Raw genomic sequence first — 27,306 nt, 5'->3', positions numbered from 1 at the left:
TGAATTGTTGTACACTAGTCATTTTGGGGCTTGCTGTTCAGTGTGAACCAATGCACTGTGTTGAAGACTTATAATTGTTAATTTTTCATACATTTTCACTTGGATGGAGATTTCTCTCATTGGCACTCATACCATATATTCTTATTTATATCAAGTAATAACCCACACCTTACTTTAATCATACAACAATGTCTGAATTTTGTATATTATTATCTACTATCAGATAATTATAGATTATCGTTGATCATCTCAATGAGATTGATTTTCTCGCTTGAGCCGGGACGGGATTTGAGTCCAGTTGAGAAGACCAATGATAATCTGTTTATCGCTATTTTACCTATGACGACGTTGTCAATTTCATGTCAATTTCGTTAGCAATGCCACATGCCTGCTTAGTTTCTAGCGATAATTTTCCATCTCAAGCGAGTAGCATGATATGAAAATTATTACAAAAAAAAATCAAAGGAAAAATGCACAAAATAGCGATAACATACATACCTCTTATCTATACTATAATCACCAATCCTTATTCTACCATTCTTATCAACAACTATACTGGAAGCCTGCAATATACAAATTAACATAATAATCCAAAAAGAAAACTACATCATAATGATTGGTGCCATAACAGATTACAGAGGATTTTTTTCTTCCACAAATTCAATTTTTCACTCAAATATATCTTAAATTTTTATCAAGATTTTATTGTGTGTACATAAAAAAATTTAAATTTAACTCAAATTGTCTTTTCTTCCGTATTTTTGTTCTCTTTTCATATAAATATATTAAAAAAAATGAACTTTCAACATTGTTTATTGTCATAAATAAATATTTATTCAAATGTATTGCTTATATATGTTAAGTATGTTTGATGTGTTGTATTTGTTGTAATTCTTGATTATAATAACCAGATGCTTCGCAGGGCGCAGCTTTATACGACCGCAGAGGTCGAACCCTGAACAGTAGGGGAAAGAATGGACACAACATTTAAGCTTAATACAGCTCTGAATTTGGATTGTGATTAAATAGTTGACACAACATAGGTTTCTGACACAGAATGAATGTGGTCTAATGTAGACCAATTTGAAAACGGGACAATACTGTGCAATTGAATATTTCTTGCTATTGCACAAAACTGTGCAATTGAAAATTTCTTGCTATTGCTCAATATTGTGCAATTAGATATTTCTTGCTATTGTGCAATACTGTTCAATTGAAGATTTCTTGCTATTGAAGAATACTGTGCAATTGAAAATTTCTTGCTATTTCACAAAACTGTGCAATTGAAGACTTCTTGCTATTGCGCAATACTGTGCAATTGAAAATTTCTTGCTATTGCACAATACTTAATATAATAATTTTGGACCCCGATTTGGACCAACTTGAAAACTTGGCCCATAATCAAAAATCTAAGTACATGTTTAGATTCAGCATATCAAAGAACCCTAAGAATTCATTTTTTGTTAAAATCAAGCTAAGTTTAATTTTGGACCATTTGGACCTTAATGTAGACCAATTTGAAAACAGGACCAAAAATTAAGAATCTGAATACACAGTTAGATTTGGCATATCAAAGAACCCCAATAATTTATTTTATGATGAAATCAAACAAAGTTTAATTTTGGACCCTTTTGGACCCTAATTCGTTGGGAGCAAAACTCCCAAAATCAAATCAATGGTCATAAACCTTGTGTTAAAATTTTTCAGATGTCTATTAACTCATACTAAAGTTATTGTGCGAAAACCAAGAAAAATGCTTATTTGGGCCCTTTTTGGCCCCTAATTCCTAAACTGTTGGGACCAAAACACCCAAAATCAATCCAAACCTTCCTTTTGTGGTCATATTTAAATTTCATAGATTTCTATTTACTTTTACTAAAGTTAGAGTGTGAAAACCAAATGTCTTCGGACGACGACGACGAAGCCAACTTGATACCAATATACGACCAAAAAATTTTGAATTTTTGCGGTCGTATAAAAATCTAAAAAAAAGAGTTTATTGTATGACATGAAGAAAGACAGATAGACTGATGCAGTGATGGACAGATTGAAAGAATGAATATTTCCCCAAGGCAATATTTATTTTAATACATACAAAACTCTGAGTTAGTTCTACACAAAATTGAAATTGAACTGACCAGTCGCACGAAATCTAGCTGACACCTGTCTTTTAACTAATTTTATTTGCTAATTGAAAATTAAGCTGAATAAATTAATTTAAGACAGCAAAGAAGATAATTCTGTTTTAATTGTATTACTAAGACTTTAAAAATAAAGAGCTAGCTATTCACACTGTAAATTAATGATGTCTCTTTTCTGGTCAAAGGGTCAGAGTGTCCTACTTATTTAAACAAAAAAATGTTGAAATTAATAACATGTTTCATGTGCAGAGAAATTTTACTTATGACCAGTGCATAATTGGATTACCTCTTCCTTATTGGTCAATGATCATGTTGGGTCAGCACCAGTTCACATGTAATTATGTAGTGGTCACTTCCTTTTATCATCAGCATTTGTCAGATGTGTTAACTAGTAATTCTTATCAAACAGTTTGTTAAACAATCTGTCTTATAATCAATCTTTAGATAAAAACTTTCTTTATTTTCTTAAATATTGCCAAGATGAAAGTGATTACTAACCCAATTTTCACCAGCAACTCAAGTTTCAGGAAATAATATAAATATACTCATTTTGATGACATTAAAATTAAATAAGTTTCCTGGATGAAATTTGATTTACCAAGATAGTCTCTGTGCTGTTTTCTAGCTTATCACTTATCTATTTCAAGTAGAATTATTTACATAGGATTACTGTAAAATCACTGTGTCTTTTTTTTAAGCATCAATTTCATTTAAATTTTCTCAGTTTGATTCTGATACAAATTTCAGGTATTGCAAAAGATTATGTTTTTTTGCAATTGCAGAGGTATGAAGAAGGTATGCTTTCTTTATAAGCTGATAGTTTACTTTGAGCTTGCTTGCAGGATTAGCAAGCATTCTTTGTTACATACAGCTTTAATTATATTGTTTTGCATCTTAATTGATTTAAATTGTATGTTTTATCTCTGTATGATTTAATTATATATATTGATCCAGATAAAAAAAATATTCTTCAACCTCAAAATTTGTAAGGGTTCCGCAGAACCCAGTGTCTTGCTACTTTTGCTGTTAATGGCAGGCTCAACAAAAATGAGGAAAAAAATCAATAAAAATATTCCTCTCAATACTATCTTTTGATTGTAAGAAGCTTCTGTCCAAGTTTGGTAAAAATCAAGGATAGTTTATGCATCTCATAAATGTTTTAAAAACTTTAACTGCAGACTTTCTGTAATGTTAACTGGAAGAAAAACTAAGTCCATTTATAAGTAAAATACTGAAAAAATGGAATTTTGTTTTTAACAAATTTACTTCTGGATACTATCTTATGGTCATACACAAGCTTCCCTCCAAGTTTGGTACAAATCCAGGATAGTTTAAGAAAGTTATTAAAATTTAAAAACTTTAACCATAGAGTTACTGTAATGTTTCCTGGCAGAAAACTAAGTCCATTTATAAGTAAATTACAGAAACAAGAGTGCACATGCTGAAATGTCTCGCCTTCTTTACTAATCATTGATATTGTATTTATAGTCCTAAATATAAAGCTTTATTACAACTGTCACATAATTTTAACATTAACCAAGAAAACTAAACCTTGACCAATGAACCATGGAAATGAGGTCAAGGTCAGATGAACCATGCCAGGCAGGCATGTACAGCTAACAGTTCTTTCATACAACAAATATAGTTATATATAACCTATTGCTTATAGTTTAATAAAAAAAAAAGACCACAACACAAAAACTTAACACAGAGCAATGAACTGTGAAAATGAGGTCAAGGTCAAATAAAACCTGCGCGACTGACATATATAGATCATAAATTATATAGTTGACCTACTGCTGGTAATAGAAAAAAGAACAAAACTCAAAACTTAACTGTGACCACTGAGCCATGAAAATGAGGCTCAGGTCAGATGACACCTCCCAGTTGGACATGAACACCTTACAATCATTCCATACACCAAATATAGTAGACCCTTTGCATACAGTATAAGAAAAACAGACCAAAACACAAAAACTTAACTATATCCACTGAACCATGAAAATGAGGTCAAGGTCAGATGACACCTGCCAGTTGAACACATACACCTTACAATCATTTCATACACCGAATATACTAGACCTATTGCTTATAGTATCTGAGATATGGACTTGACCACCAAACCTTAACCTTGTTCACTGATCCATGAAATGAGGTCGAGGTCATGTGAAAACTGTATGACAGGCATGAGGACCTTGCAAGGTACGCACATACCAAATATAGTTATCCTATTACTTATAATAAGTGAGAATTTAACATTACAAAAAATCTTAACTTTTTTTTCAAGTTGTCACTGAACCATGAAAATGAGGTCAAGGACATTTGACATGTGACTGACGGAAATTTTGTAACATGAGGCATCTATATACAAAGTATGAAGCATCCAGGTCTTCCACTTTCTAAAATATAAAGCTTTTAAGAAGTTAGATAACGCTGCTGCCGCCGGATCACTATCCCTATGTCGAGCTTTCTACGACAAAAGTCGCAGGCTCTACAAAAACAGATTTTAAAAAATTTACTTCTGGATACTTTCTTATGATCATAAACAAGCTTCTGTCCAAGTTTGGTACAAATTCAGGATAGTTTAAGAAAGTTATTAAAATTTTAAAAACTTTAACCACAGAGTGAATGTTATGTTTCCCGGCAGAAAAACTAAGTCCATTTACAAGTAAAATAAGGAATAACAGGAATTTTATTTTTACGAAATTTACTTCTAGATACTATCTTATGATCATAAACAAGCTTCTGTCCCAGTTTGGTAGAAATCCAGGATAGTTTAAGAAAGATATTAAAATTTCAAAAACTTTAACCACAGAGTGAATATTTGTGGACGCCGCTGCCGCCGCCACAGCCGACGACAATGACAGAATGTAGGATTGCTATGTCTTGCTTTTTCGACTAAAGTCGAAGACTCGACAAAAATCACAAGTCAAATGTTGAAGATGTTGCTTTTGTTGTCTATTGTGTTGGTGGATTGCTGTCACATAGACAATAATTAATCCCCATCCTAATTATACATATTTAATTGAACAAGCATACACTTTGAATATAATTTGAACATCAGTTACCTACCCTTAGGTACTTATGTACCACATCTTTTTTGTGTAAATATTCTAATCCATACAAAGTTTCCTCTGTGTAAGCCTTGATGATATCTACAGATAGTGGACGTGATTCTGTTATATGTATGTTGAGACTAGCACCTCCAGAGTAGTCCATTAAAATCTGTTTGGAAAATATAAATAAAAACAATTATAAGATATAGAACAAAATTATACAATGGTCTTATATATGCTTCTGATTTCATGCTAAGAAATCAAATTGAAAATGTAAAAAAGAATTTCTCATGTTTAACACAATTGATAACAGTAATGTTTAAGGGACGACATCAAAAGATCAATGTAAGATAAAAAACTTAATTCAAATAGTTTGGGGGTGGGGGGGTTGAACAGCTGCAAGATTTGGTTATCCGACATTGATTTTTACATATATCCATATGGGTCAATCAATTTTTCCCAAATTAAGTTAAGAGGGGGGTGGGGGGGGGGGGGGGGTCAGTGAAAAAACTATGTGAATTAAGTTTTTTATCCTTCATTGAACTTTTGATGTCGTCCCTAAATATAATTAGTTGTAAATATGACTTTTCTGCATGACTGATACAAATGCAACAACATATATTTCTATTCAAAATATTGACTGAGACCCATTGTAAGTCACATGACTCATGTCATATCAATATTTATTGCAAATGGTAAATGTCCTTTATGATGACTTGACATTGATATCACTAAAATTATAATGCTCTGTTAGCATCTTCAACCATAATAGCATTAATGGTTCAAATTTTGACTGCATCTCGTAAAAGAGTCTCTTCAGTACTGTTGGAAGACAAATAATTTTAAAGTCTAAAACCTAATTCAAACATTGAAGGGCAGATCAAACCAAAATGGACAGAATATTCAGTAAACCGTGAAATCTGGTTCAAAACCCTAATTTATTTTGTGTTGATTTTTTAAGTTTCAAGTTGACATGACTACAACTTTATTGGAAACTACCCTAAACAAAACTTTAACCTGATCAGTGATCTGTAAAATATGGGTGAAAACCATTATTTAGCATAAATATTTTTAAAGTTCACATCATTTTTTAACTTGATTTGGAATGGATGGATGCATTGATAAACAGAAAGCCTAACAGTCAAACAGACTAAAAAATAAGTAGATTATCTTAGGGACAGTCAGTTAAGGTAACCTAATTAGTTGTAAATTATTGTAGGCATGTGAAATATAATATGTATGGTCTTCTCAATCATGGTATTTAAATTTACACAAGCGATAAATTATTTGTTCACTGTTATCATGTTTCAGTATATTCACTAAGTACAAGGGTATTTAACTTATTGATCATAACAACTTAAAAATAGATCAAACAATGAAGTGAAATACCTGGGACACACCTGACAAATATGGCTTCCTCTCAGCCGTTTGGAGGAGGTCAAGTTTCTGTTAACTGTAAATTATGTAAAACAGATAGACCAATTCAGTGGAAATGCATGGACTGCAGAATTCTGATGTGTGGTTATTGCAAGGACAATGTTCATTCTCAATTCAAAAATGCACAAGATCATAAGATAATCAGTAGAGAAGAAATTGGATTGCATACTGAAGAACTAGATTTTACCAATATAAAGTGTGAGGAACATGCTGGACAATCATCATGTCTTTACTGTAATACATGTGAAATCCTTGTGTGTCCAACCTGTATTGCTAAAATTCATAAGAAGCATGATTTAATCGAAATTAGTGATGCATACAACATCAAAGTAGAAATATTAAAAAAAGGACAAAGTAAAATGCAGAAGAGTAATTATACAACCAATGCAAAGAAAGACCAGCTCAATAAACTAGTGTCCGCTGAAAATATAAAGTATAACAAGGAAAAAAGAAATATTCAAAGTCATGAGGAAACTGTAAAAGAGCAAGTAGAACAATATTTTAAAGAACTCAAAATTAAATTGGAACATAATCATGAAACTGTTTTATCAACAGTCAAATCTGATTTGAACGCTATATCATTATTCACAAAACAGAAGGTGGACAAAATCAATGAATTCCAAGACTGTATTGACCTTTCCAATGCCTCTGACTTTTTCAAAGAGGTCAAGAAGATGGAGAAATTCACTGAAACTCAAGAACCACGAACCAGGCCTAGCTATACTTCTTCACCAACATTTGTTCCAGGAAATTTGAACCAATCTCACATTGGATCACTACAAGATGATGGAAACTTGTCAGCAGAAATAAACATCTCCCTAGTCATCAATAATGAATACCAGACTGAACTTGAGTTGATAGCATATGTAAGTCCATGCCTTGACCAATCACTTTGGATAAGTTCAGGTATTTCAAAGTGTTACAGAGAGTAAAACCTGAAGGAACCAACCTAAAGGTGATGTCTGAATTTACCATTCATGTGTGTGGAATGGCAGTTACTCCATCTAATCAACTCCTTCTGATAGTTAAAGGGAAAACAAGGTTACAACAAATCAGCAGTAGTGGTGATCTGACTGATTCTGTTTATGATGTATCACCTTTACTTCCCAATGCTATCCATGTTATCAGAGATAATAAACTTATAGTAGGAGCTTATAATAGTGAACTAAAAAGAGGAGCTGTGATCATTATGAACAAGAAAGGAGACAAAGAGACTGTGTATGAACATGATGAACATAATCAACCTTTATTTAATAATGCAAGGTATATAACCACTACATGTAATAGAAATATACATGTAGTGGATCAGATCTCAGATGATGCTAGAGGTAAATTAGTGATCTTAGGACAAGAAGGACATATAATAAACCAGTATACAGGTCATCCAATCATCAATAAGAGTGAACCATTCAAACCATTAAACATTGTGACAACACCAAGTGACAATGTTGTTGTGATAGATCTGATTACCCAAATATTACACATCCTCAATGACAATGGTCATTTGATTTCATATTTCAATACCAAGGACATAGGAATAGAACGTCCATTTTCTCTTGCCTTCAACACAACTGGACAACTATATATAGGATGCACTAAGGCTGCAGGTAGTCAAACTAAGGAAGCAAAGCTATATGAAATAAACATTGACGGATTCTAAAACATTCAAACTTAAATGAAACAGAAATATGTGAAATAGTATAAGGCAAACACTATCCATGTCATATGCATATAACAACTGGAGTTACAGCTTACGAGTGAACTTACCAGAACTGATTAGACCAATATCTTGTATAACAGTTATTTTCCTTTTTATTCAAAATGTTACTTTTTAAGCATACTATGGATCCCAACTAAAGCCAAAGATCATAATAAAAATTACCTTAATTGATAGTGAAATTATTTTTAGTTTGATATCTGACAAATATGTATAAAAGGGGGACATAGTGTATTGACAATAAGACAGCAACTTAAAAACAAAAAAAAGAGATCTAAACAAGAGAAATACATGTATATGCATCAACATACAGTCTTCAATGATAGGTGAATATACCAGAATTATTATTATTAACCCTATCAAAAAATAAAATCAATTGTCGAAATAATTGTCAATGGACGTCTCTGTCTTTACTAATATAAATGTTTGGTTGGTTGATCGGTTGGTGATTGCATTTTGTTGGATGTTCCATCATCCATCAAGATATAAGGATATTTTCTAAATATTGGTTGGTTGGTTTTGGACAGTGGATATGTATGTTGTGTGAATAATTGATTTATTGATTTGTTGATTGATAAGTTGACTAATTGTTGAGCATTTATCACAGGTAGAAATGAAAGTTCATATTGATCAATAGATTAATCTTCATATTTTTTGAGGAAGCAGGAGTATCAACAGAAATAATGGTTGTTTGATTGATTGATTGTTGGTATTAAACACCACATTTACTCTTGTCTATTTCATAGTGATCAGTTTTATTGGTGGAGGAAGCAGGAGGAAGCAGAGGCATCAAAGATCCGTCAAATTACTGATTGTTTGATTGATTGATTATTAGTGTTTAACATCACTTTCACGTTTGGCTCTATCTAGTGATCAGTTGTACTGGTGGTGTAAGTAGGAGTACCAACATAGACTCACCATACAGATTCTGGTTAATTAGAATCAGAGTCAAAAGCACCATGCCTTATTGAGTTGAAATTCACCACCTTAATGTAGACAGGCTAGTGCAGATGAACAACTTAGACAACTCATCCACCCAGAATGAAAATTAGCTATGAAAAAATTGATGGAGAAAAAACCTTAACGATCAAAGATTTATATTCATAAATGTACATATTACATTCAATATTTACTGTATAATAGAAAAATCAACAACTGTGGAAGCATGAAAGTGTCTTACCAACATATCATCTTTTCATAATAAATCACAACATGCTTAAAGTCTTCAGATAATATTCAAAAGTAAAATCGCAAAAATACTGAACTTAGAGGAAAATCAATTCGGAAAGTCCATAATCACATGGAAAAATCGAATAGCAAAACGCATCAAAAACGAATGGATAAGAACTGTCATATTCCTGACTTGGTACAGGCATTTTCAAATGTAGAAAATGGTGGATTAAACCTGGTTTTATAGCGCTAACCCTCTCACTTTGATGACAGTCTCATCAAATTCTGTTATATTTACATTGATGCGTTAACTAATGATTGATTTCAGACAAACATACTAATATGAATAAGAGAAAATGTCAGTTTATTTCTATAGGTTGCTACAGTTTTGTTGTCAGGATACACAATAATAAATATATAGACAACATATAGTAGATATCTTCTTTAAAATAACTTAAAATTGACTATCACAAAAAAATTGTGTCATTGAAACATGAATTGATTAGAAAGACATTCATTACCACAAGTATTCTTCAATAGGCATGTTGAGCAAGTGAGGTAACTGTAAAATGTAGGCATTAGTGATCAGATTGAGATTTAAAATCTTTGCTTTGAATATGATTCATGAAAAATGAACAGACGCCCATACTCAAGGCTCCAAAAAACGAATATGAACATGATAAAGAAACAGTGGACCGGACTCCAGGCAAAAAAAATCCATAAAAAAATGAGCTGACACACAGACTTTAGGCTCCAAAAAAACAATGATCACTCATTTTACATATTAAGGTACTAATGGTTTCACAGATAAAGAAACAAGAATGTGTCCCAAGTACACGGATGCCCCATCCGCACTATCATTTTCTATGTTCAGTGGAACATGAAAATGGCGTGAAAACTCTAATTTGGAATCAACATTAGAAAGATCATATCATAGGGAACATGTGTACTAAGTTTCAAGTTGATTGGACTTTAACTTCATCAAAAACTACCTTGACCAAAAACTTTAACCTGAAGCAAGACAGACGGATGGACGAACGACCAGACAGACAAACAAGCAGATGAACAGACGTAATGACCAGAAAACATAATGCCCATAAATGGGGCATAAAAAGTGTTGTGTTTGGCATTTGTGGCGCATATAAAAATACTGAATCTGCTTCTTATCTACATTAGTAATGATGATCTCTAAGGAGGTCTCCTTGGGCGGTCTGATCCCAGATCTCGTTTATTGTTTAGTGAGAATCCTGTATCCCGCTTCTCATTGCCATAATAGCGCATGTAATTATTACCCATGTCCCACCTGACTTATTTTCCCATTTTCACGCTTAATCATTCGAATTTCATGTGCAACGCTGTAAACAAAAAGCAGCTAATCCCGTGTCATGCTTACCGTAGACCCAATTTATTTTCAACCCAAATTTTGACATGTATGAATTTCTCAAAAAATTGCTAAATTCTTTATTTCTCTCATCTCTTGATAATATGTAAATCATGTCCATAAAAATTTTAACTTACATAAACTGTACATTTCCCTGCTTCCTGTATATACTTTATAGCTAAGTAGTGAATTAGATTTTTATGTCGTAATCGAATCAAGCTGTGTATTTCTTGTTCAATGCTTGTAATCTAGAATAAAGAAAGCAAGAAATTCAATATGTAAATAAGCCTAGAACTTTTTTTATGTTACAAATATACACTCTTTATACTGTGGATTTATTATTAATTGTTGAATACCAATTTTTGTGGACTTCTTTGGTAAATATGAACCACAAAATTAAATGTTCAAGGAATGATAAATTTTCTATAGACTTGTATGCAGACTTTCGCAAATTCACGAATCAACTATCCACCAGTATGTAGGTTTTTCTTAATCTACAAAAATAGGAACCCACGAAATTAAATAAATACACAGTAGGTTAAAAATCAATAGTTCTTTAACATTATTAAGATTTTGTACCACCATTGGGGAAAGAACGCAAGATTATCTAATAAGATGCAAGTGACAGCTGTTTTACCCTCAGCACAATTAAGAGCTTTATTTGTTGTTAAGACACCTGCCTAATTGGGAGATTGTAAACTGCCCTCTAGATGGTTTTTTGGTTATTTATGTCATTGGGTTGCTGTCTCATTCACACATACCCACATTTCTATTTTTCACATGTATAAATCTCATCCATACAAAGTAAATGGCAACTACACAAGAAGATATTGCAAACCGAAAATTTTATATTCAAAGGGAAATAACTCTAGCTTTTAAATGTATATTAGCCACAAGGGAGACATGTATAATGTGTATGCTTATTAAACTGACTACACCCTATGGTGCATAGTATGGTACCTGATAGAAGACTACAACCTCAGTTAATTATAGCTGAATTGTCACTTTCTTTGTTTTCAAATACAGAGTAACCTGCATAATCCGACACCTGAGTATTCCAACATCCTGCTTTAACCAAAACATTTTTCGGGTCCCAAAATAGGGCTATCTTTGCAGAAAAAAACCACAGTATTGCGACACCATGCTTAATCAGACTTTTTTTTGGTTCCCCAGTATGTTGAGGGGGATAGGACCTTTATCGGGACTCCAGGATCAGGTGTTTTTAAGCTCGGGATTTCAGGACATACCCCTTCGGGACCTGGGAATTCTTTTTTTCGAATTTCGGGATCCGGGATTTTTATTTATTTAAATTCGGGACTTCGGGATTTCGTGTTTTTAAGCCTGGGATTTTGGGATCATGACCCCTCCTATCCCTCCTCTATGTTGGATAACACAGGTTATACTGTATATTTATATATAAGATTTCTCTTTACATAACTTTAATTAAAACTGTCAGTGTGTGGACAGATGATTTTGAGGTTGGAAATTACGATGACATTTTTGGTAAATCTTAAAAAATTTTTGCATGCAAAATTTTTGAATTTTCACATTTTTATGACGATCTTTCACTATATGTATAGTCAGTGAGTAATAGAGAAAGAGAAATTGACAAAACCTTTCCTCATAATAATCAGTGTTTGCATAGGTGGATCCAGGTGGGCCCTGTGGGAAAAATTTGGTTGATTATATAGGGAATCACTGAAGCGTGACTGGAGCGAGCACCCCCCCCCCCCCCCCCTTACAAAAAGTTCTGGATACACCACTGGTTTGATTATCTAAATTGTAAGATTAATGTAGTTTTTTTATTTGAAAGATCATGAAAATAGCTGCTTGGAAAAAACTAGAATGAATCAAACTACTTAGACACTGATAGAATGTTTAAATTCTTATTTATTTCATTTTTTGACGTTAACCAATTAGGTTTTGAAAGCATTTTTTCATTTACCTGTTTTAAGTAAGTAGCACCCTCCTTATCTTCATAATCAACTCTTTGAGTTCTCTTCTGTTTTATATGGCGCCACTTTAAAACCCATTCTGATATAGCTACTAATTCTCCATTGGCTGTATCTATCCCAGCATACACCGTACTTCCATGGAGGCTATGACCTAAAAAAAACAAATATATTCTGTTAAAATTAATTTGCATAAAGCTACTAATTCTCTGCTGGATGTATCTATCCCAGCATACACTGTACTACCATGGACGCTATGACCTACAAAAACAAATATTCTGTTAAAATTCATTTGCATAAAGCTACTAATTCTCCATTGGCTGTATCTATCCCAGCATACACTGTACTACCAAAGACACTATGACCTACAAAAACATATGTTCTCTTAAAATTAATTTGCATATTAACTGTCAAGGAGCCAATTATCAATCCAATCATTAACACAAAATAAATAAATATGGATTTTTATTTGATTTTTGGTGTTTTAACGCCACTTTTAAGCACCGCATTTAGGCTATTTCATGGTGGCCAGTTCTTATTAATGGAGGAAGCCTAGTGCCCAGAGAAAACCACTGACCTTCGATAGGAAAACTGACAATCCAATCATTAACACAAAATAAATAAATATGGATGAATGAACATTCAACATCAAAAGACAATAATAGTGTTGAAGTTTCAAACACTCCTTCCTGTCCTGTGCTTTGCAGAAAAACAGTGAAGCCGTGTAGTAGTGGTTAGTGCAGCGGACTTCTAACACAAAGGTCTCTGGTTTCATTCCCTTTCCAAGATGAAAATTTGAATTTCGGCTCTCCCTTAACACCATTTGCGAGTATGGTCTTGAGGAAACGATGATAGTCTGTCGGAAGGGGATGATAAATGGCTGACCAGTGTTAAGAGAGAGCCATATCTCATGCACCTTAAAGACACCCTTGTAGATTTCGAAAAAGAGCAAGCTAATGCCGCTACAAGGCAGCACTCGCACCTGCAAAGTGAAAAGGGATTAATATAAGTTGCAAAACTTGTTTCCCAATCCACTATAAATAAATATGTTTAACCTAGTGAAGCAGTGAAACCAAACCAAACTGTTAGGTATCAAGTTCTGCCAACTGATATACAGACCATTTCCTGCATAAATATCCAAACATATTTTCTCATAAAAATTTCGATGACAAATTCTGTACACTCGTTAAATTCTGTACATTTGTTTATGAAAAATTGTGCATTTACCCACTTTACACTTCTAAACAATGGGATGGATAAAGTGAAAACATTACCTAAACATGTGCCTCTATGTATTGTTCTCTCTGATTTAGTATTGAAGGCTATTACCACTATCCCTCCAGTATGGTCTTTACATTGGTGATCAGAATCATCGGTATCTCTCAATGGGGTACTGGTCCTCCTGAATATATCAAAATAGAAAATGTAAAATAAAATAAACTTGAGGCTCCAAAATTACTCACTTGGATAGAAGCATGGTTACTGAAATAGTGCAAGCAGGATATACTTCATGTATTCCTCATATGGATCAATGATAAACTGTTGAAAATCTTGGATTTCTAGAGGCCATATCATATAAAATATCCATTAAGGGCTAATCCATTAAAATGTTAGTGGGACGGTAGGAAGGGAAGTTTAATTATTGAATGTGGGTCATGGGTCTTTTTTCAGTATGCTTCTATTACTATTATTCAAAATTATCTACAAAATGGTTCTTGGTTGTAGGGATATTTTAAAAGTCCCTTACTAACCTCCCATCTACATTTTAATGGAATAGCCCTAATGGTTTTGAGGACTCATTTATGTTTTTTTTCATGTTCAATGTCGGTGATTCCAAAAGATTTCACTTCCTCAAAGTTTAAAAATAGTTTCATACCTTATCATGTGATACATGCATCAGTCCATCTGTTTTTAAGGTTTTTTTCATATATATATTACCATTTTTAAAAAGTTTAAAAGCAATCTGTATATAATCTTATAAAATAGTACAACAGAAAACTTTTCTAAAATATAGCAATTATCTCCCATTGTATATATGTGTAAATATGATTGTTATTTTTTATTTACATGTATATGAAGCAAATTAAATGTGTAAATGCAAATCTTTTGCAAATAGTTTCAGATAATGTCCTTACAAAATATGTGTACCTTCCATTGTTAATACTTATTAAATGGAAACAATGAGCATTTAATGAAATTACTTTTCATAGATACAAGAAGATGTGGTATGAGTGCCATTGAGACAACTCTCCATCTTTTAAAGTCATAATTTGTAAAAGTAAACTATTATAGGTCAAAGTACAATCTTCAACACAGAGCCTTGGTTTACAATGAACAGCAGGCTAAAAAGGGCCCTAAAAATGACTAGTGTAAATCATTGAAATGGAAAACCAACAGTCTAAACTATATCAAAAATTAGAAACAAGAAAAACTTATGAACCACATCAACAAACTACAACCTCTGAACACCAGGTTCATGACTTACATCATCGTCATGTATGTGAAGCAGCTATATTTTCCTAGTCTAGTTGTCATAAATAGAAAAATATGAATATTTTTAACAAATATATTTGAATCTGCATCCATGAAAATAGAAATGTGTTTGGTCTATAGCTACCAAATGAAAATTTAAGAAATGAAATATGATAATATAGGATCAAGTATGTGTATGTAGGTATAATATCACCAAATCAAAGTATGTCACATCAGGTTGCATACGAAAAAGGGTTGAAAAAAAATATTACCTTGAATTTGACATTTCAGTAAAAAATTGCTGTGTTTCAAAGCACCATAACTGTTTTAATTGGTGTTTCTATAGAATATTTTGGAAACTTGAGGTTACATGGTTTATACTAAAGCTGGTACACAGGAAGAAAAATGGTGCAAATTGTATTGATTAACTCCCAAGACTGCTTTTTTAAAAGGACATAAAATAAAAACATAACAACCACATACCTTCTTCTTTTATCCTGGTTATATTTATTCTCATTACTTGGCAGTACAATTAAGGGGGAGGGTGAATGAGACATTCTTGGTCTTCTAGGAGTACTTGGGGTACCAATTGGGGAACATGTTGGAACTTCAGTAATAGGAGTAGCTGGTACAGCTTTCTCTGGCTCTGTTGGTTTCTCATCAGATATCTAATTATAGATATAAATAGATTAATATATTGATATTTAGCTTAATCTTACTTTTCATTATTTTGTTTGAAATCCGTGATAAAAGAATTACATTTTATGATTTGAAAGTGACTTATAGACCCAATGGGTCGGGTGTATTTTATTGTGTATGTAATATATTTGTACTTTACTGAACTGTGATTACACATGTCAATATAATAAAAACAAGTGAAACTGCGAGCTACTGCTCACTGATGATACCCCCGCCGCAAGTGGATAAAATTAATAGTGTAAAAATATGCAAGTGTTCGGTAAACAGGAAGTTGTCGAGTGATGAATCTGAAAACCCATCACACGGTATAGCTGACTTATATAAATCCTGAAACCAAATTTCAGAAATCCTTGTATTGTAGTTCCTGAGAAAAATGTGACGAAAATTTTCAACTTGGCTATCATGTGTAAAATCATACAAGTGTTCGGTAAACAGGAAGTTGTCAAGTGATCAATCTGAAAACGCATCACACGGTATAGCTGACTTAGATTAACCCTGAAACCAAATTTCAGAAATCCTTGTATTGTAGTTCCTGAGAAAAATGCGACGAAAAATATTCATGGGACAGACAGACTGACTGACGGAAGGACAGACAGAGGTAAAACAGTATACCCCCCTTTTTTAAAGCTGGGGTATAAAAATACTTACTTACTTACTAGATCATATCAGGAAGATCGCGCTACTAAAAGATTTGTTTCAGTACCATACTTTTAAACTAATGCAAATAAAATTGGGTAGCTATATTTATTTATTTCACAAGATATTTATTTTCTGCAGTCAAGCATATAAAGTGTAAAACACATTGATGGTTAAATGGCTGTCAAACTATATATGTCCAACAGCAAGAATTTCAATCATATTAAATATAAAGAAAATTTCAGGTGAATATTATTTGTACTTTGATAACATTGGGACGGACAGATAGATTTATAAACCAGAAAACATAATACGACCCCTGAAGTTCTATGATAGACATATTAGAAAAGTATAAACATTTGAATTGTACCTGTTTAGTCTCCTTTATTTTCTTTGTTTCTTCTTTCAGAGCATGTTGTCTCTTCTGTATTTCATCCTCTAGAAGTTGTCTCTGAAACAGGCAAAGCACAAGATTTATAAGTGAATGAATAAAATTCATGTGTGTCTGAAGTTAAATTCATAGAAAAAATGAACATGGAATTTGGCGCATTCAAACCTTTTTAACCCTATCACATTCTTTATGCACCTGTCCCATGTCAGGAGCTTGTATTTTAGTGGTTGTTGTTAGTTCATGTCTGTAATATTTGTTTTTTTGTAAACTGTTACATAGTTGTTTTTACATAAATAAGGCTGTTAGTTTTCTCGTTTGAATTGTTTTACATTGTCTTATCGGGGCCTTTTATAGCTGACTATGCAGTATGGGGTTTGCTCATTGTTGAAGGCCATATGGTGACCTATAGTTGTTAATGTCTGTGTCATTTTGGTCTTTTGTGGATAGTTGTCTCATTGGCAATAATACCACATCTTCTTTTTTATATAGGCTGTTAACTTTCTCCTTTGATTTTTTCATCTCTAAGCTTTTTATAGCCAGCTATGATTTTCTAATTGTTGAAGGTCTTACAGTTGCCTATAATGGCTTACATCATCTTCACTTGAACTCTGTTTGATATTTATCTCATTGGCAATCATACCACATCTTCTTATTTTTATACAGTACCATTCTTTTACTTTCAATAAATATATGACATATCATTGAGATATTTGATTTATTCTAAATATAGAACTTTCAGTATTTTACACATTATTTTACAATTATTTTGCAATAATTTAATTTTGGATGTAACGCATTTTTTGATTGGCTGACGTTATTTTGTTATCAGCCCATAGACATAATTTAGTCATGTGACCGTGACGTCATCAATGTTTTTTCATGGTTTTCTACGGTTTAAAATGGAATTTAGAATTAAATTATAAGAAATGACTGTAATATTTTTTCTGTCTATTCGAAATAACATAAAAATGTGATGCACACTGTTAAATAACCCGCTACACGCGTTATTCAGTGTGCACCAAATTTTTCATGTTATTTCTTCATAGACAGAAAAAATATTACAGTCATTCCTTAAATGATCAAATAGTTTAACAATTGAATCCCCATATAATATATTAATTCATCTTTGTTTCTAAGTCTTGTTAGTTATTTATCTTATGAGGTACACAAAATGTTACAAACTTGCTTTAATCAACACTGCTGGAAAGTTTTGTTCTCACAATAAACAGAAGATACTTGAACATCATGTGAACAACTTCTATGTTCACATTAACTCAAAATAAAAGAACATGAAAATCTATTTTTTAGCAAATTGATACTTACTACCATCCCCTCCCTAATCTCAAATATCTTTCACAACTATATCTAAAATATTTTATTGATCTAGAAGTTGTAACAAATGTAAAAGTCCTACATTTAACTAAATCAATCCAAAATTTATAGGAGTTGCACAATGTTGTTATTGAAAAAATTCTTAGAATGTCACAATGAAATTCTCAGTTGTCTTGCAGAAATTGCAGAATATAAAATGCTAAAAGGGATTTTAAGTCTATGTTAATAAGTATTATTGAACATTGTATTTAATTGTAAAAAAAGTGTATAATTAATTTCAGATCAGTGTATTATATTATTATTGAACATTGTATTCAATTATACTATTCTAACATGAAATAAAAGAAAATAATACTTATCTATATGAAACCCTGTTCTTATAGATACTTACAATTTCATGGTACCTTACAGTTAAAGCTGTAGCGGTAAGTATTATTTACAGTTTTGATAATAATTAATTAGTTCATTTGGAACTCTTATCTAGGCTGTCAGTGGGGAAAAGATCTCACCAATGCAAATATTGTAGTTTTGTGCTAGAGTTATTTCCCTTGAATTTTATATACTTTATTTAGATAATAGTTGAAATTAAAAGATCACTCAAATGGTACATATACATGTACCAATGCAGTTTTCTGTATAGATTTAAAAGCAAAATTAATTATAAAATGTTGACTATGATTTAAGGGAAATATCACTATTTCCATGGTCCCATTGTGATATTTGATAACACTGTCTTTCCAGAAAACCGATATATTTTTAATTTTTTATTTTTTTTAAAAGAGGATAACTCCATGGTTTTGAACTACATGATATAAAGTCAAAGTTCAAGGGTAAATCACTATAATAATCAAACAAAAACATCAAATATCTCTGTTTCTTGTTTTCTTTTCTGTTGTTCTCAATTTTGTTACATCATTTTAAACAATTTGATATGAAGTAGAGAGATGTTTTAATTTGTTGCAATTGGTCACATAATCTTTTTTCAATTGTTAATTCATTTGATTTGATTTTATGTGTTTGAACCCAACTTTTAAGAACTGCTTTTGGGCTATTTCATGGCAGCCAGTTTTTATTGGTAGAGGAAGCTAGAGTGCCCAGAAAAAAACATGACCTTCGATAGGAAAACTGACAATCCTAGTGCTAATTCATTTGAGAATAACTTCATGGTTTTAAATAATATGGTTTAAGGTCAAAGGCAAATCACTGAAATAATCAGACAAAAACATTGAATACCTCTTTTTCTTCTTTTCGTTTTAGGAAATCAAGTCTTTTTTGTTGTTCTAATTTTAGTTTTTCCTGTTGTTTCAATTGGTTACTTAACATTTCTTCATAAAAAGATTTCTGTGGACCTTTGTAGTTATCACGAAGAAATGTCTGTACATGTTGAGCTAGTTCTAGAACCATAACCTGAAAAAGGTATAAAAAAAGAAATGTCTGTACATGTTGAGCTAGTTCTAGAACCATAACCTGAAAAAGGTATAAAAAAAGAAATGTCTGTACATGTTGAGCTAGTTCTAGAACCATAACCTGAAAAGGGTATAAAATAAGAAATGTCTGTACATGTTGAGCTAGTTCTAGAACCATAACCTGAAAAAGGTATAAAAAAAGAAATGTCTGTACATGTTGAGCTAGTTCTAGAACCATAACCTGAAAAAGGTATAAAAAAAGAAATGTCTGTACATGTTGAGCTAGTTCTAGAACCATAACCTGAAAAAGGTATAAAAAAAGAAATGTCTGTACATGTTGAGCTAGTTCTAGAACCATAACCTGAAAAAGGTATAAAATAAGAAATGTCTGTACATGTTGAGCTAGTTCTAGAACCATAACCTGAAAAGGGTATAAAATAAGAAATGTCTGTACATGTTGAGCTAGTTCTAGAACCATAACCTGATAAAGTTATAAAATAAGAAATGTCTGTACATGTTGAGCTAGTTCTAAAACCATAACCTGAAAAAGGTATAAAAAAGAAATGTCTGTACATGTTGAGCTAGTTCTAGAACCATAACCTGAAAAAGGTATAAAAAACAAATGTCTGTACATGTTGAGCTAGTTCTAGAACCATAACCTGAAAAAGGTATAAAAAACAAATGTCTGTACATGTTGAGCTAGTTCTAGAACCATAACCTGAAAAAGGTATAAAATACAAATTCTGCAACATTGTAAACATTTGTATATGTATATGAAGTATTGTAAAGAGATGTTTTGAATTTGTTGCAGTTGGTCATATAATCTTTTTAAACTGATGGTTAACAGCTACAGTATATAAGAAAATTAACAACATTTCCCTGTGGTTTATCTACAATAAATGTATGTATACAAAAGAGCTACCATTACATGAACATTAATTCTATGTCATACAATACTAATTTGAAAAAAACAAATAAATAAAGAATCATGTATTATGTTAAAAAGTGGTATATTTTAATATGGGATTTATTTTCGCTATAAGATAAAATCATGTAAATATCCCCTTCAGTAAATTTGACATTTAAAAAAAAAGGGACAAGAACAAGAGAAAAATTTGATCTCCTACGCAGATGTGAAAGGCTTTGTCACAACTATTTACATGACTTAATAAAAAAGTGCTGCATTTTTTCCAAGAGTGCAGTCTTTATAATTCACTGAGATTAGAATTCTAAACATGAATTTATGAATAAAATTGAGAATGGAAATGGGGAATGCACCAAAGAGACAACAACCCGACCATAGAAAAAAACAACAGCAGAAGGTTACCAACAGGTCTTCAATGTAGCGAGAAATTTCCGCACCCGGGGGCGTCCTTCAACTGGCCCCTAAACAAATATATACTAGTTCAGTGATAATGAACGCCATACTAATTTCCAAATTGTACACAAGAAACTAAAATTAAAATAGTACAAGACTAACAAAGGCCAGAGGCTCCTGACTTGGGACAGGCGCAAAAATGCGGCGGGGTTAGACATGTTTGTGGGATCTCAACCCTCCCCCTATACCTCTAGCCAATGTAGAAAAGTAAACGCATAACAATACGCACATTAAAATTCAGTTCAAGAAAAGTCTGAGTCTGATGTCAGAAGATGTAACCAAAGAAAATAAACAAAATGAACATAAACAAAAGCTACATATCTGGATCATGATAAATGAAGTTTAGGCTTTAGGACAGTATTAAGTCTGCATCTAAATAAAAACCAGATGCTCCGCAGGGCGTAGCTTTATACGACCGCAGAGGTTGAACCCTGAACGGTTGGGGCAAGTATGGACACAACATTCAAGCTGGATTCAGCTCTAAATTTGGATTGTGATTAAATAGTTGACACAGCATAGGTTTCTGACACAGAATGAATGTGTTCTAATGAACTTAAAATTTGTGTTTTCTCTTAGAGCAATTCACTATGCTGTTGAATATTAATCCTCTCAAAAAAATGTTTGAAGAAATTTTCTTTTTTATTTATGAAATTTCAAATGAGAAAAATTGAACCCAATTTTTTTAATCACATCCCCCTTTCCCTTATTCCAAAACTAATCTCAATTAAAATTTCTAATGGAGTTTGCAACAATAACTACTCATTTAAATACATCATAAAATATTAAGATGTAAAAAAACTGCTTGTTATCACTGAATGGTAAAGATTATTTTAATTTATCAGTTGGTAGTAAAAAGTGAATATACATTGTATATTGTATATAACAAAGATTTAAGTTGATTCTGGACAAAGAAAGATAACTCCAATTAAAAAAAAATCTTGCTATTGCACAATATTTTGCAATTAGATATTTCTTGCTTACTATTCTGGACAAAGAAAGATAACTCTAATTAAAAAAAAAATTGCTATTTCACAATATTGTGCAATTAGATATTTCTTGCCATTGCGCAATACTGTGCAATTGAAAAGACTTGCTATTGCACAATACTTAATATAATAATTTTAGATCCTGATTTGGACCAACTTGAAAACTGGGCCCATAATAAACAAGAGTGCACACACTGAAATGTCTCGCCTTCTTTACTAATCATTGATATTATGTTGATAGTCCTAAGTATAAAGCTTTATTACAACTGTCACATAAACTTAACATTAACCAAGATAGCTAAACAAAGACCAATGAACCATGAAAATGAGGTCAAGGTCAGATGAACCATGCCAGGCAGACATGTACAGCTAACAAAGCTTCCATACAACAAATATAGTTGACCTACTACTTATAGTTTAAGAAAAATAGACCAAAACACAAAAACTTAACACTGAGCAATGAACCGTGCAATTGAGGTCATGGTCAAATGAAACATGCGGGACTGACATATAGATCATAATATATTTCCATACACCAAATATAGTTGACCTTTGGCATATAATATTAGATAAAAAGACCAAAACTTATAAACTTAACTTTGACCACTGAACCATGAAAATGAGGTCAAGGTCAGATGACATCTGCCCGCTAGACATGTACACCTTACAATCATTCCATACAACAAATATAGTAGACCTATTGCATAAAGTATGAGAAAAACAGACCAAAACACAAAAACTTAACTATAACCACTGAACCATGAAAATGAGGTCAAGGTCAGATGACACCTGCCAGTTGGACATGTACACCTTCTAGTCCTTCCATACACCAAATATATTAGCCCTATTGCTTATAGTATCTGAGATATGGACTTGACTACCAAAACTTAACCTTGTTCACTGATCCATGAAATGAGGTCGAGGTCAAGTGAAAACTGTCTGACGAGCATGAGGACCTTGCAAGGTACGCACATACCAAATATAGTTATCCTATTACTTATAATAAGAGAGAATTTAACATTACAAAAATTCTGAACTTTTTTTTCAAGTGGTCACTGAACCATGAAAATGAGGTCAAGGACATTGGACATGTGACTGACGGAAACTTCGTAACATGAGGCATCTATATATAAAGTATGAAGCATCCAGGTCTTTCACCTTCTAAAATATAAACCTTTTAAGAAGTTAGCTAACGCCGCCGCCGTAGCCGCCGCATCACTATCCCTATGTCGAGCTTTCTGCAACAAAAGTTGCAGGCTCGACAAAAATCTAAGTACGTTTTTGGATTCAGCATATCAAAGAACCCCAAGATTTCAATTTTTGTTAAAATCAGACTAAGTTTAATTTTGGACCCTTTGGACTTTAGTGTAGACCAATTTGAAAACAGGACCAAAAATGAAGAATCTACATACACAGTTAGATTTGGTATATCAAAGAACCCCATTTATTCAATTTTTGATGAAATCAAACAAAGTTTAATTTCGGACCCTGATTTGGACCAACTTGAAAACTGGGCCAATAATCAAGAATCTAAGTACATTTTTAGATTCAGCATATCAAAGAACCTAACTGATTCATTTTTTGTCAAAATCAAACTAAGTTTAATTTTGGACCCTTTGGACCTTAATGTAGACCAATTTGAAAACGGGACCAAAAGTTAAGAATCTACATAAACAGTCATGACAGTTAGATTCGGCATATCAAAGAACCCCAATTATTCAATTTTGATGAAATCAAACAAAGTTTAATTTTGGACCCTTTGGGCCCCTTATTCTGTTGGGATCAAAACTCCCAAAATCAATACCAACCTTCCTTTTATGGTCATAAACCTTGTGTTTAAATTTCATAGATTTCTATTTACTTATACTAACGTTATGGTGCGAAAACCAAGAAAAATGCTTATTTGGGTCCCTTTTTGGCCCCTAATTCCTAAACTGTTGGGACCTAAACTCCCAAAATCAATACCAACCTTCCTTTTGTAGTCATTAACATTGTGTTTAAATTTCATTGATTTCTATTTACTAAAACTAAAGTTATTGTGCGAAAACCAAGAATAATGCTTATTTGGGCCCTTTTTTGGCCCCTAATTCCTAAACTGTTGAAACCAAAACTCCCAAAATCAATCCCAACCGTTCTTTTGTGGTCATAAACCTTGTGTCAAAATTTCATAGATTTCTATTAACTTAAACTAAAGTTATAGTGCGAAAACCAAGAAAATGCTTATTTGGGCCCTTTTTGGCCCCTAATTCCTAAAATGTTGGGACCAAAACTTCCAAAATCAATACCAACCTTCCTTTTGTGGTCATAAACCTTGTGTTAAAATTTCATAGATTTCCATTCACTTTTACTAAAGTTAGAGTGTGAAAACTAAAAGTATTCGGACGACGACGCCAACGTGAAAGCAATATATGACGAAAAATTTTTCAAATTTTGCGGTCGTATAAAAATCAATCAAGACAAGACAAGAGTAAAAGAAGTAAAAGTTAAAGAGAAGAAACAGAGTTATCCCTCTATGTACTGATTTGCTCCTCCTCTACATTTGAATATTTGTTTTCAATTTTTTAAAGAATGTATATAACATGTATAATGTTAAATGTAGATTTCTTGTAATGTATGTTTAATTATATAAGTATAGTATAAACTAAAAAATATTCTATCTCTTCAGTTAATAAAATTTCAATAATAGCACAGTCACATGACCAGGCTTTAATAATTGTACAAAATGTAAGTTATTCTACATTACACATAAGTTACCTCTCCAACCATTGATTTGGCTCGTTCTATTAGTTCTGTATTCAACACAGCAATTTGTTCATTAGACAGTCCTTTGGAATTTTCTAGACTTATTTCTGGTACCCTTTAAAAAGAAAAGGCTTATACAGTATTACATCTTTGAAGATATTTTATTAATCAAACAATTATCTCCCTTGTATACAAATGAAATGAAAAAATCTATAACACAAAAAAACACATCATTAACAAACCTTTAGAAATGTAAAAACTGTAGAGCTAAAGACTTTTCTTAACTGCTGTGCTAACTTTTGTCATTTAATTCGTATTTAAGAAATTAATTTGTATTGTTTAATTTCTTTGTTGGGTTGCATTCCCACAGAATCAAATCATAAATGTACGCTTGTTTTAATTTTTGTGATTTTGAATACTGAACACTTCCTGGAGGACCTGGACAAAATGGTTAGCTTGTTTTTTTGCATTGCTGTATAAAGGATGGTATGGTCACATCTGTAGCTGTTTTCATGAAAGGAAACTATAATTTACAAAGATTGATAGGTGTGAAATATAATTTTGTACACCAGCGACACCATCAAATGTGTGAAAGTCTCATAAATTGTTTGTATGTGTGGTCACTCTATTTTGAAAAAGTCTTCCCCTTGGTACATTTGTATCATATAAATGCATGTTTTAATTCATAGTCCTAATACATACATGTACATGTATATATTTATCTGTATCATTTCTTTTTTTAAACTTACAAATCAGGATATTTATTTGGACATTTTATAACCATATGGATCATGCTATCACTGTCGGTAGTCCCAGCTACACTTTCTGACTGCTGCTGTTTCAGTATCAAACATATATGCAAAGGTCTCTCAACCTAAAATACAGAACAACATATAAATATATTTATTCAAAACTGGACAACAAAAGTGAACTTGCTGTTACAGTACATTGATTTGGTTAAAATTTATTCTTTTTGTGATGATTCACTCTGAAATACCCCTTCGTATATTCCTTACGTCATACATTCAGATACATGTATCATACAATGTACATATACCCAACCAGCAGTTATACATGATCTATGACAACCTTCAGGTATTTATACAGCTAATTATGGCTGAATTTTTTAAATACGTGTATGAACCATCCTTCACATTGTATATTCACTCAATCCTGAATCATGCATAATGTGGTGAAATTGGACACTAATCTGGGGATTTTGTAAGCTATTTATAGATGGTTCTTCCCCAGTAAATGTTTCGGGAAAAAGAAGACAACACGATTTGCCTGGCAGACCCTGGTCAGCCATTTCATTCACAGCAGCCTGTACGAAGATAAACCTTACAGTATACCTTGAGGACACATATTGCCTTGTATAATAACCAACAGGTCACAGTTACATACTTATCAATCATGTCATATATGTTTAAGTCACTCAAATGTGTTAATATTGATATTTGAAGAGTTATTCGGTCATTACATGTGTTATTCGGATAATAACAGTGTTATTCGGTCATTCGTGTTACCCAGAGATATTACAATAATAATTTTTTGAACTAATATGCATTTTTCTATTGGAGTTTTAATACTTTTACGGCATATATATATTACCTAGACAGACACAGGAGAGGCTTGTGTGTAAGTAAAACTACTTTAAATTGCAATAAGTAAATACTTTTATGAATTATAATGCATAGCCCATGTCGTGTACAAATTATATACCTTCCATGCGACCTTCTTTCTAAGATCGACAACATCGTCCATGTAAACCGCTTGCAAAACTTGCCATTCCTCTTCTTGTCGCTGAAGAAGAGAGTCGTCTGCCATTTCATAATTAGCACGGACTCCTATTATACTCGCATACTACTGCTTTCATTGGCATTTTATCTTACAGGATACGATAGCACTGAAAATATGAGTTGTTTACATTTTTAACGTTTCATCATCAGTCCATCGGAACCGGAAACCCACGCGAGAAGCTAAAAACTACTAACCAATCCCGACCTCGTACCTCATTTAAAAAACAAAGACTGCGAAGTCGCGTCTTATTACGCTAGTTTATCCCTTTATCAACTCGTTAAGCAAGCAAAAAATGCTTATTGCACTGAATGATCTATGACTGAGTGCCTTTCTGAGCATCTCGTTTTTGGCTTGTTCCAAATAAATTACCTTTTCAGTTTGGTTTGAAATATTTCCAAGCACCATTTGATGTACATAAGTACTACAGAAACATTCAAAACTTAAAGTTTAGAAGTTAAACTATCAAAAACTAAGGTGCCAGATTTATTTATGAAAAAAACCCATCTTTTTGAAATGAAAGTCTGTTATATTGAACTGATTTCATAGGACAATTTCTCACGTGCATAGCTGGTTTCCTTTTTTTCTTCATCCAGAAATTTAAGTATAAAAT

At 32.3% G+C, this 27,306-nt stretch overlaps 1 protein-coding gene across 1 annotated transcript; it reads right to left on the bottom strand.

Moving 5' to 3' along the window:
• Window positions 1-265: 265 nt before the first annotated feature.
• On the bottom strand, window positions 266-26,869 carry LOC139516247 (eIF-2-alpha kinase GCN2-like). Its single transcript, XM_071306242.1, has 11 exons — window positions 26,619-26,869; window positions 25,646-25,770; window positions 24,909-25,011; window positions 19,618-19,791; window positions 17,032-17,112; window positions 15,810-15,994; window positions 14,129-14,256; window positions 12,848-13,008; window positions 11,040-11,150; window positions 5,214-5,366; window positions 266-563 (listed from the first exon to the last, which is right to left on the bottom strand). Exons 1-11 carry the CDS (start codon window positions 26,721-26,723, stop codon window positions 447-449), a joined length of 1,443 nt encoding a protein of 480 aa, XP_071162343.1. The 5' UTR covers window positions 26,724-26,869; the 3' UTR covers window positions 266-446.
• Window positions 26,870-27,306: the final 437 nt, after the last annotated feature.

Source organism: Mytilus edulis, chromosome 3 (assembly GCF_963676685.1).
Source record: "Mytilus edulis chromosome 3, xbMytEdul2.2, whole genome shotgun sequence".
In the NCBI taxonomy this organism is placed as follows: Eukaryota; Metazoa; Mollusca; class Bivalvia; order Mytilida; family Mytilidae; genus Mytilus; species Mytilus edulis.
The sequence above is the reverse complement of the archived record's forward strand: the minus strand, read 5'-3'. Positions and strand labels throughout refer to the sequence as shown.

Bases quoted from the DNA above. Each gene is read 5' to 3' on its own strand.
- LOC139516247 (XM_071306242.1), bottom strand. From the start codon at position 26,723: ATGGCAGACGACTCTCTTCTTCAGCGACAAGAAGAGGAATGGCAAGTT. The intron at 19,792-24,908 runs GTAACTTATGTG...TACCTTTTTCAG, and splicing joins CCAAATCAATGGTTGGAGAG to GTTATGGTTCTAGAACTAGC. The intron at 11,151-12,847 runs GTAAATGAAAAA...TCTTTATTCTAG, and splicing joins GTGCTACTTACTTAAAACAG to ATTACAAGCATTGAACAAGA.